Here is a 12,629-nt window from a genome sequence, read left to right on the forward strand (position 1 = left end):
AGATTGTGAACTTGTGCTGAGCTCTGGCGTTGTAGCCATACAATGAAATGATGGTTATCTTGCTGTGATGCAATAGGTTGCGCGATTACGTGGTGATATTCTGTCACGAGTAATATTTCAAGCGTTTTCGCTGATAAAATTTCAGTTGAAGTCAGCGCTTTTTCTGTCCTTGTCTCTTCTGTAGTTACGTCGTAACTACTCGCAGTCTTGCGCTGTGCAAATATGTTGAAGCCCTTTTCGTTCACCGCCAAATGTAATTAATGCCGCTCTTGAAGGTGTGCCTGTACTTGCCCTTATTAATACTGGTGCCACCATTTCCGTCATCGCCGAAAAAGTTTGCCGTTCAATTCGAAAAGTGACAACGCCTTACTTGGGCTCGTGTCTTCATACAACCACTGCACAGCCCAGCCGGTGCAGCCAGACTTGTAATTCAAGGAGTAGCCTACACAGTGCAGTTTGTAGTACTCCCGCACTGTTCTCATGACATTATTTTAGGTTGGGATTTTCTCTCCTATCACCAAGCCATCATTGATTGCGCCTTTGCTGAAGTCTTCTTTTGTCCACTTGGTGATGCTCTACCTGCGGACGATTGCCCTTCCTACGCGAAGTTGGTCATTAGTGACGACACCCAGATCCCTCCACGCGCTACTGTCTTCGCACCTGTGTCGTGTTCCGCCGTCGTCAATGCTATCGCATTCTTCATGGCTTCCGCTGCTTTCGTTCATCGCCACCTCTCACAGCTTTCAACCACTTTCGTTACTCATCAAGGTGGTGCGACCGACGTGCCTGTGGGGAACTCGTTCCCATTCACGATCATGCTGCTTTGGGGCAAATGTATTGGCTCAATAGAAACCTTTGAAACCATCGCTACACTTGACGTTCCTGATGAATCATCGAAAGTCAGTGCGGTCTCCTGTAGTTTCGTGAATAGCCTTTCCACTGCCGACATTTCAACCGTGTCATCGACGAAGGCCTAAACCCACAACATAGGTGTGAGCTTTTGAGCCTCCTTGACAAGTTTTGGCAATTTTTTGACAGTCACAGCGCTACTTTAGGTCGAACATCTACCGTATGCCACCAGATCGACACAGGTAATCACCCACCACTACAGCAGTGACTGTACCGTGTCTCGCCGACTGAACGCTGTGTCGTTGATGAACAAGTAGGTGACATGCTAAAACGCGGCGTCGTTCAACAGTCCTTGGGCGTCGCCTGTTGTTTTAGTTAAAAAGAAGGATGGTATGATTCGCTTTTGCGTAAATTATCGTTGTCTAAAACAAAATAACACGAAACAATGTTTAACCTTTGCCTCGAATCAATGATGCCCTCGACTTTTTACAAGGCACAGAGTTCTTTTCTCTCTCGATCTGCGCTCTGGATATTGGCAAGTAGTCATGAATCTGGATGATAGAGACGGCTTATACAAATTTAACGTGATGCCATTCGGCCTATGCAATGCACTTGCAACATTTGAGCGCATGATGGACACTATCCTACGCGGCCCCAAATGGAACACGCGTTTGCGCTACTTAGATGATGTGGTGGTATTCTCGCCCGATTTTTCCACGCACCTTCGTCGCTTGCAACAGGCTCTACACTGTCTTTCTGCAGCAGGCCTTCAACTAAACTTGAAGAAGTGTCACTTTAGAGCACGCAAGCTGACTATTCTCGGACACGTCGTGTCAAAGGATGGCGTTCTCTCTGACCCTGCTAAGCTAAGGGCTCTTTGTGAGTTCCCGAGGCCTGTGTCTTACAAGGAGCTACATAACTTCATTGGGCTTTTCTCATACTTCCACAGCTTCGTCCGGGATTTCGCCTCGATCATGGCACCTATGACACACCTACTTCAGGGACACCACAATCTATATGAGTGGTCTCCAGCCTGTGCGAAGCTTTGTGAACTGCTTACAACACCATCCATACTGCATCATTTCGATTCAAGCGCTCCCACAGAAATCCACACGGTTGCCAGCGGTGTCGATCTTGGCACTGTACTCGCCCAACGAAAGCCTGGTTACCAAGAATATGTTGTTGCATACTACGCAAGCCGCACTCTCACAAGAACAGAAGCAAATTATTCGGTAACTGAGAAAGAATGCCTAGCGATCATCTGGTTACATTACAAAATTTCGGCCTTATCTGTACGGCCGCCCTTTCGATGTTGTTACCGACCACCATGCGCTCTGCTGGTTATCCTCCCTCAAGGACCCCTCCGGATGCTTGACACGGTGGGCTTTACGGCTCCAAAAGTACGACATCCATGTCATTTATCGCTCAGACCAGAAGCATGCCGATGCCTATGCTCTTTCGCGTTCGCCTGTTTCTACTGATATTGAGTGTCTCTATCCAAGACAACTTACTTCCACTATCAAGACCCATCGACATGGCTGCAGAGCAGCGCCAATATTCGTGGATTGCGTCTTTGATGGATTACCGTATTTACTCGATTCTACCGCGCCCTCGATTGTAACGCGCACCCGATTTCCACCGCGAAAAAAAACAAAAACGTAAGACATCGATTGCAACGTGCACCCATTTTTCTCGCTGGCCCGCACGATCACACCACTCAAAAAAACGACTCCTTTCGGGAGCGTCTTCCATTTAAATATGAGGTACAGGCGCAGCTTGTGCCCCTCTGACGTGTAACAGAGCATTGCCGTCACTGTAGTTTAACCGTGGACCGATGTCAGCACGCGAACTTGCTTCGCCTCCTTCTCTTCTCGACGGTTGTGGTGCCAGGCATGTCGAAGTAAAGAGGCATCTGATCGGCATTCCCGATTTGCTCAAGAAGGTAGCCGTTGTTGCGCCGCAAGTTTAGGACCTCCGAAAACTGTGAAGCTTTTCATCGTACTCCTCCGCAAAACTTTTCTCATATGCATGTTCCCCTTCGGAGGGAAAAGCCTTTCCTCTTCATAAAGTTAGTTAGCCAGCACCTGCTCGCTTTCAACTGGCTCCGCATTAGACCTTTTTCTAAGACTAATTGCATAGCCCGCACTTGGAGCAGTTCTATACTTGCCGAGCAGCTCTTTAATTTGCGGAAGCCAACCCTGCTGTGGTCCACTGAAGCCTTTGCGTGAAGCTTTGCTGTCGACAATCTTCTGCTTTTGTTTCCGCCAGTCCCGCACGCACATTTCGGGAACTCCGAATGACCGCGATGCGGCCCGATTTCTGTCCGTTTTGGCACACGCGATGACTTTTCTTTTAAAAGCGGCATCGTGGTGCACTCGAGTTTTTGGAGTCAGCCCTTCCACGCCGTCGATGCTAAGCACTACTGAATGACGAACTCTTCAGCACACGTACGAAGTGCCGCACATGGGAAACACATAGGCAGAAATGGCCGACGCGCCATGCCGACGCACGTAGGGGGCGGCCATTTTGGATTTGCCGATAGGAATAGATTGACCGTAATTTTTTTGTTCCTACTCGATTCTAACGCGCATGCGATTTATGAACTCGCTTAACCGGAAAAAAGGGGCGCGTTAGATTTGAGTAATTACGGTACCTATCTGAAACACTCGCCCGCCTGCCATCTCGAGCGCTACACCGACAAGCCTCTAACTCTGTCAAGCCTCGCCATCCGTGATGGAATACTTTATCGCCACAACTACCATTTTACCGGCCACAAATGGCTACTCGTCATACCGAGGCATCTTCATGCCAGCATATGTGCTGCTTTCCATGCCTATCTGCAGTGTGCACACGCTGGTTTGTTTAAAACCTATGCCAGGCTATGTTTTTGGTTTTATTAGCGCGGCATGTACATATCCGTTCAAAAGTACATTCGATCTTGCACTGAGTGCCAACGCCGAAGGCACGATCCTAGCCGTCCTACTGCACCAATGCAGCCGCAACCGTGCCCAGTGCAACCATTTGACCGGGTGGAATAGACCTTTATGGTCCTCTACCATATACATCAGCTGGGAATCGCTGGATTATTGTACCGATCGACTATCTCACGAGATATGCAGAAACGGCCGCTCTACCAGCCACGACGGCACGTGACGTTGCGTCTTTCCTGCTGCAACGTTTTGTTCTGCGACAGGGCCCTCCATGTGAACTTTTGAGCAACAGAGGCCGCGTCTTTCTCACAGATGTTATTCAAGAACTTCTTGCCTTCGACCACATCAACTGGGATCTTATCCTTCCTTACGTAACGTACGATCGCAACATAACACCTCTAGCGACGACAGGCTTTTCTCCCTTCTTTTTACTTTATGGTTCAGAGCCATTATCCCCAATCAACACCATTCTCCCCTACCAACCCGACTCATTCGAAGGAACACCAACCAGTTTCCGAAGCCGCTCGGTATGCGGAAGAATGTCAGCCATTAGCTCGCACCCTTACAACACAAGAACAAGGGCTACAGAAATTTCGTCACGACAATGAACGGTCCCAGTACCAGTTTTTACACAATTCTCTTGTTTGGTTGTGGGTGCCTCCCACTGCTGCTCCTGGTACGTCTACAAAATTCTTCAGCAGGTACCATGGACCTTATCGCGTCATAGAGCAAACTTACGCTGTCAACTACCTCATCGAACCCCTCAAAGCCACTGTGGACCTGTGTTGCCAAGGCCGCGAAAGCGTACACGTGGATCGTCTTAAACCGTATCAGGAACCACTTTTCCTCACGACCCCTTAGAACACCTACTCGGCTCTATCTTCAGCGAGGGGGAAATATGTAATGAAGAAGTAGTGGGTCATGCAAAGCTCGGGGCAAACACATCGTCAGTGCTAAGCATGAAGCGCTCAGCCCAGACGTTGTCGCTGCTTTCGCTGGCTAGGCCTACGCTCCTACCTGGTCTCAAATACCAGTTTTGGCTGTTACAATTCTTTATTATAATAGATCGAATTTGGAATCATTATCTATCCAAACCACAGAGTGCACTTATAATCAGAATTACAGGATTCTCAAGTGTATGCAAGCCTGTTCGTGTTTCCTTTACGCAGCACCCTGTTCAGTGATGTACGACAGACTCACCCAGCAGCATGCATTATTGAAGTATGCAAGCTGTTTGCACTAAAATACTATGCAAGCTAGTTAGCCTGCTTCAGTTACCATTTAGGCTCCAATTGAAGTAAGAAAATGCCTTCGAATTTGTTCAGTGGTCAACATTTTCCCCTTCCTCCTTCATTACCATCACTTGTAGAGCAAACAGGCCTTTTTTTTTTTTCATTTACTCATACTGTTGGCCTGTCGGCCGTTACAGGGTGGGTCAAAGCGGGACATTTGCATGATCAACATCGTGCGACTTGAGAAGAGAAAAAATAAGAATTCATATTACATAAGAGAAAAAAAACACCAGCGTACATAAAAAAGAAAGAAACCATACTACATAAGAAACCGTACATAAGATACCACACACAAGAAAACATAAGCGTACATTGGCGAAATAGTTCCTGTATACATGATCAAATTATACGACATCATAAATGCACAGTTAACAAGCGATATTAGAAAATATAACCGACCATTACCGTACAAAAACACACAGCAGTACATGCGAAATAATCTGCACATACACCGATCAAACAATACAAAGCTAACAACACAATGCAACAACTTAACTCGGACAACCACTAAATAGACAGCATGCGTAAAGGCGTGCGTCTTTAATGACCTACTAGGTTATTTTCAAACTGTTCTACACTATGACTTTCCCGCATTTGTAGTGGCAATTGATTCCATTCTTTAATGGTTCTTGGGAAGAAAGAAAACGCGTAACTGTTCATGTGCATCTGAGGTATTTCGAAAGTACCATCTTTGATTCTTCGCAATGCTTTACCTTGTCGTGCTATCAAGTACTGACTGCTATTAATGTTGAATTTGTTTTTAGAGAGAAGGTAAAAAAACTTTAGACTTGCTATGCGCCTGCGTTCAGCAAGCGTGGGCAAGTTTAGCAAACAGAGCATTTCGGTGACAGAATCTGTACGAGAGTATCGCGCTAGAATAAACCTTGCTACTTGTCGTTGAACTCTTTCCAGTCTCCGAATTAACCCTGACTGATGAGGGTCCCAGATTATACTGGCATACTCTAGCGTGGGCCGAACGTAGGTCAAATAAGCCGTTTGTTTTACTGACTGTGAGGCTACTTGCAGTTGCCGTCGCAAGAACCAGAGTTTCTTTTCCGCAGTTTGGCATATTTTGCCTACATGGTAAGAACATCTTAAATTCGTGGATATAATTACGCCTAAGTATTTTAGCACGTCAACCGCAGAAAGCACCAAGGAATTCACAATGTAATTAAAGTAGAAGATGTTATTTACTTAATTTGTTACGTGCAATAAAACAGTTTTATTCTCATTTATTTTCATTTTCCATTTGTCGCACCATTCTTCTACTGTCCTAAGAGTGTCACTGAGTAACTCCTGATCAACCGCGCTATCAATTTCTTTGTACAATAGATAATCATCAGCGAAAAGCCGGACCGTGATCCTTTCGTCAATTTCAGAGGCGATATCATTAATATAGACTAGGAATAGCACTGGGCCTAACACAGACCCCTGGGGAACACCTGGCGTCACGTTCAACGGTTTTGATTTAATGTGTTCTACTTCTACGTACTGCATTCTGCCCCGAAGGTACTCAGCTATTCATTTTACTATTTGTTCGTTTATTCCAGTAACTGCTAGTTTCAGAAGCAATTCTGCATGTAGCACTCTGTCGAATGCTTTCAACAGGTCAAGACAGATGGCATCTATCTGTTTCTTTTTGTTTAACGTCATGGCAAAGTCATTAATTGTTTCAAGAAGCTGTGTTGCTGTGGAAAGGCGCTGCCGGAATCCATGTTGGTTGGGAAAAAATTTGTTGTCATTTTTGTTTCAAGAAGCTGTGTTGCTGTGGAAAGGCGCTGCCGGAATCCATGTTGGTTGGGAAAAAATTGGTTGTCATTTTCAATATACGTGTAAATTGACTTGGCTACAATGTGTTCTAGGAGCTTGCAGCAAACGCTGGTCAGCGATATTGCACGATAGTTTTCAATGAATTGCTTATCAGCACATTTGTGCACAAGTATAACCTTTGCCGTAAGCCAATCATCAGGGATTCAGCAATCTGCGAGTGATGTGTCATATATACTCTTTAACTAATGAGCAACCCATTCCACATACCTGTGCAGAAGCGCATTCGGTATTTCATCAGGGCCTACTGACTTTTTTACGTCAATATTCAGTAGATAGACCACAATTCCCTCATAAGAGACTTCAACATCTGGCATTTTTTCCGAGCGAAGCAATGGAGAGGGAGCGGATTCGACACCGGATTGTGACGGAGAAGAAAACACCGACTGAAAGAATTCGTTGTAAGAAGAAGCGATTACTGCAGGATCAGTAACCACTGTGTTATCCACTACAATGCTAAGTGACTCGTTATCTTTTTTCTATATGTGACGCCAAAATTTATCAGGAGACTTTGTCATGAACTCTGTCAGTGTTTCTTTGTAATATCCATTTTTGGCTTCTGTAATCATGGAACGTTGTTGTGCAGACAATGCAGTTACTTTTGCGCGGTCTTTTGTTACTTTGCGTCTCTGGCGGCTTATTCTATGCTTCAGTTGGATTATTTCTCTGCTTATACGTCAACTTCGTACTGTTTGGAAGCTGAACTAACCCACAAGGGCAAAGTTGTCGAGCAGTAGCTGCCGGTGGCTCTGGAACCAGGCAGTGGCCAGTCGGTGGTTTTTGCTACGGCCAGCCAAGAAGTTGCCAAAGTAAACAGCCAAGCCTGCCAGCATCAGCAGCTCCAGGTAGAAGCTTTCCCAGTTGCTCCGAAGGTGCAGCGGGACCTGCGCACCATCATCATCAAATTTTAATCCTCTCGTTTTTCTTTAAATGTCACAACTCGCTCCAGCTGTCCCGTAATGTCTTCAACAACTTTAGAGACAACCCCGTGCGGTGAGCAGACCCTGCAATAGGGACGATCCCTACATAAAGTTAGGCTATACAAGGAAGAATTCTCAAGCATCAAAGCCTTCAGTCACACAGGCAGTACTCCAATCCTGCACGGTGTAACTCGGTGTAAGATCCAGAGATGCAATTGATTGAAACTATATGTAGACACAGCTTCTAGAGCACACAAAACTTTAATTTCGAGTGGCAAGTATGCCTTTTGGAGAAGTTAGCAATATCAGGTTTTCGAATACAAGCATTTGTGTTTTTAATATGAAGCAGTTGTGCCATCTTTATTGGAATGAATATATGGACACTTTTACATGTTTATTTGTAAAATCCCAAAAGAAGTCAGTTTAATGCTCCTCGTGTGCTTGTTCCCAACCCCCCATTTCTTCAGTCACGTGACCATCTGTCACATCACACTGATCCACAAACAAATTCGTAATTAAATTAGGTTTTCTTCAATGTTTTAGTCACTGCATGGAAGCACACAAGCTGAATAAATATTTCACTTTTTTTTGCTATTAAAAAAAAGCTACTGTAAATAATCCTGCTATCAGTGCCATGCATATTCTGAATGGTATGAGTGCATGATGTCGTGTTTGATGTTGTGTTTCATGGGTATAACTGTTTGGCTGCTTTTTGTTACGAGTGAAGAAAATGCAGGGTTTATGAAATAGCTGTTTTTTTTCTGCCTGAAACACTATTGTTAAAAAAAAATCTGCTGTAACTGAAAACTTCGTGTATCATTCGACAAGTTCTCTGAGGGGAGGTGCGAGTCAAAAAACAAATTTCTATATAAAGTGCCGCAATTTGACGAAAATCAGCATGCTAGTAGAGTTTATATTTCTCTTTTTAAATATCCATTTATCCTTATGCAGCTTCTCTAGTTTCTTTTCTGCAGCTCAGATGCTGCAAAATTACGGCCAATGTTAGACAGCAAGTGTGACCTGTAAAACTTTGAGATAAGGCACACATATATAACTATGATTCTCTGGAACTGTGGAGTGCAAAAAACTATGCAAATTTTAGCAACAAAAAGTAAAAAAAGCATAATAAAATAATCAAACACAAAAATGTGGCTGATCCCCCGATATATAAATCGGTAAAACATGAAAGCGAAAGGTGTCTTCACAGAGGTAGTTGAGCATTTATTGTGCATTATTTCAGCAACAGCAACATATTGCAAAGACAGGTTAGGAATTGCAAGCAGCTCGAAACTTGCAGCGCACACCTGAAGCAGAAAGCATGCACGAAATTTGAATACACAGGATAAGCGCAGCTAACAACTGTCACAGCTCGACACTTAAAGCGCACTATTCATACAGAAAGACGCACGAAAAGAGTACACAAATATACACAGAACAAGCACGAACAACTGTCACAATTCTTTCTGCTTCGTATGTAGGCAGCGCGCGCCTTCCATAAACGCAGCCCTGACAGTGTGTGATGTCACCTTCGTCCTCTCCCAAATTACGAGTCTGCTAAGTGCGCGCAGGAGAGATTACGCTCTGTGGACGCAACGATCTTTAGAGCATGCCAAACGCGAGCCTGTCGTGCCATCTCGCCACTGATAACGAAAACTCGCTAAAGTTTCAAAGCTCTGAGGACTGCCAAACGGTGTATGGTGAATATGATTGGCTTTTCATCAGCATTCTAGAAAACGTATGCTCTGTGGCGCAGTAATTAGTGCCGCGCGCTGGGAATCGACAGGCTGCTGGTACGATTCCGTGCAACAGATGCTTGCCTTCGGGTTTTTATTATTACTTTTTTTAATCTCTTAGCATAGATTTTTGAACATCACTTCTGTCACAGAAGTAAGTCAGAAGAGCCATGTTGCACCCCAGCTTAAACACTTTCATGTTAAAACTCTACCATGGCTCTAGTTGCCAAGGACCTTCAAGGTTATGTTATATTCTGAAAAACATGAGCAAACAGAACTGAAAGTCTAAGTAGATAACTGCACTCTACAGGTTTTCTTACACTTTACAGGCTTTCCTCCAAACAATATAAAAAATTTTGTAGAGGTATGACAATTCTAAGTATATCAACTTTGCTCAATCAAAGTCGCACACATCACACAAAACTGCAAAGGAGAAAAACACATTTATAAGTTAAAACCTTTTATCTTATCACAATGTTGCTACATATGCAAAATTTTTGGTGATGTGCACCTTCTTCGCTATTGAACAAAAGCCTCAGTGGCGCACTGGCCAAGGCTGGGCAGTATCGGAGATACATGTATCTAAGATACTATCTTAGATACTCTTTGGGTATCTTGTATCTGTACCGCGATACGTCTCGCAAGGTGAATATCTGTATCTGTATTTCCATTACATTCAATCATGTATCTTAGGATACATGATACTGCGATCGCAACACTACTCAGCAAAACGTTAATCGCTGACTGAACTCCACTCTTCAGGCTGGCACTGTTGCCACTAAGAGCAGTGACATAATTTTATCTTTGTGCCCTACTCCACCAGTCAGGGCATGCAGGCGATGAGGTGTGTGAATCCCACTCGGTGAAGGAAAGCAACTTGTGAGAACTCTCGACAGAAACTATGTTAGCGTGCTTGCCCACCTGCCTTCTATTTCCGCGATTTCTTCCCCTTTTAGGTGTGTGAGAGCCATGACACACTTAGCCATTTGCAAGTGCCGTGTTCCACAATGCGTGTGGTGGTGAACGCACAAATTTTGATGCCGCTTTCCCACGTGCTAATATAGCACTGCCGGTATTGATGCTGTATCGAATTGAACAAGCGTTTACCTAGCAGACGAAATCTTGGCATACCATGTCGCTTTCTTCCTGCAGTTTTTATTCAAAGAGCTCTTGAAATTACAGTGTGAAAGGAAGCGAAAGTGCTTTCTAAATTTCCCTCTCTTGCATCCCATACATCACCTAGGGCTCTGAACTGTTTTTTTCTGTTTTTTTTGGGGGGGGGGGTCCCGTGAATACATTATGCCTTTTGTAAAGTGCAGTCCAAATAAACTCTCTCTTTATTTCTTATTCTTACTTGTCTGCTCTACTTTTGCTGCTATGAACACGTTTATATCCCCTTGAGTTTACTTTTCTGCCAAGGTGATTTGGAAAACAAATATGTTATTATGTGAACATGCGTTGAGCATACAGCACCAAACATTCTGTTTACTGCTTGGTAATGGGACCAAACTGAGTGTGCATTATAATAATGGGAGTAACCAGGAGCCAACTTACAAGGTCTTAGAAAGGAAATTCAAAAAATATTGTTAAAAGGGTCCATTCTTTTTATAAATGTCCCGGCGGGTCCTTTCAGGCAATTTTCCAGAGACACTGATTTTTTTTATTGCCTTACCTTACCAGGTCAGATGACAATACTCCATACTAAATTGTCATAGCTATTAGGAGTGCTACCTGTATCGTGCATCTCAGCTAATTCACCATGAATGATGATGATATATAGGTTTTTATGGCACAAGGGCCATGTTTGGCCAAAGACCGCCAGGAAAAAGATGAAAGAGTGGCAATGATTTGCGATTTAACGATGGTATAAAAAGTATGTCAACTACAATGATGTTACATGACTGGGAAATGATTTAGACTCCAACCAAAAGTTTTAAAGAAACCTGACGTTTCGAAACCGACTTGGTTCCTTCCTCAGGGGTCACTACGAAGACTACGTAGCAGTGGCGTCTTCAAAGCATTCGCGGGGCAGATAATGAAGAATGCTCCCTTAAACAGTCATTTGCACAGTGCCCTGTCTGGCCTATATAGACCTTGCCACAGCTCAGAGGAATTTCATAAACAGTGCCCACGGCACAACGCAGAAAGGGCTTTTCATGCTTCTTATCGCACAACGCCTTGGCACCTCTTGAAGAAATGCGGGCACAGAGCCTTGAAAGCTTATTCGGAGCAGAGAAAACCACCGGCACATCATTATCAATTAGGAATGGTACAGGGTCTCATTTGCCCTTCCACTGAGCTTCGTGTGGCTGCACGCCGCAATTCGATCGCACACGACTACTTAGAAGGAGCCCGGATGTGCTGGCGCGGAAGTTACTTGAAGCCTTTCACATAAGAAAGAAAGGTGACTCGTGCATCAGCGTGCCTCCAGTTTTGCTGCTTAATAATGAATTCCAACTGTTGGATCTAGATGTACTTTAGATGGTTGCTAAGAAGTGTCTGTCAGTCCTTTTTTGCTGTTTTTTCCTCGCATTTTTTCGCGCAGGCTTGGGTGTGTTTGGTTTTTTTTCGACGCCCTTACTTCAGGCAATTCTGTTTGTTGCTGGTTCCCAGATATCATGATTGCATTAATCGTTTATTACATCATCAAAATGTTCATGCCTGCATGTGCGGTTAACGAAATGTTCTGCGCATGTCCTCCAAGAGCCTATATATTGTGAATGCTTCATGAAAATAAAATTAATAAACTTAGTTGTGAGTTGGCGCTCTTTGTGTCTCTTCTCGTTCTTCCCTTTGGTAAACTTGCACGACGTATTTCAACTTAATATGAACCAACTAGCCCAACATAACGTACTGTACTGGTAGGTGTAACCTTAACAGACAAGAAGAAATCAGAGTGGATTAGGGAACAGACGGGGGTTACGGATATAATAGTTGAAATCAAGAAGAGGAAATGGACATGGGCCGGGCATGTAGTGCGTAGACAGGACAATCGCTGGTCAGTAAGGGTAACTAACTGGATTCCCAGAGAAGGCAAGAGGATTAAGGGGAGACAGAAGGTTAGGTTGGCAGATGAGA

The 12,629-nt window shown here is 44.2% G+C and overlaps 1 protein-coding gene across 8 annotated transcripts in view; it reads right to left on the reverse strand.

Annotated features, from left to right (window-relative positions):
- The window catches only part of LOC119178073 (PAT complex subunit CCDC47), a 613,343-nt gene that overhangs the window by 471,661 nt on the left and 129,053 nt on the right, over positions 1-12,629 (reverse strand). For all 8 annotated transcript variants that reach the window (XM_075894166.1, XM_075894179.1, XM_075894151.1 and 5 more), the window contains one exon: positions 7,608-7,782. In XM_075894166.1, the coding sequence (XP_075750281.1) occupies positions 7,608-7,782 (175 nt within the window). The remainder of the gene's footprint in view (positions 1-7,607; positions 7,783-12,629) is intronic.

This window comes from Rhipicephalus microplus, chromosome 1, assembly GCF_043290135.1.
Source record: "Rhipicephalus microplus isolate Deutch F79 chromosome 1, USDA_Rmic, whole genome shotgun sequence".
NCBI classification, from domain to species: Eukaryota; Metazoa; Arthropoda; class Arachnida; order Ixodida; family Ixodidae; genus Rhipicephalus; species Rhipicephalus microplus.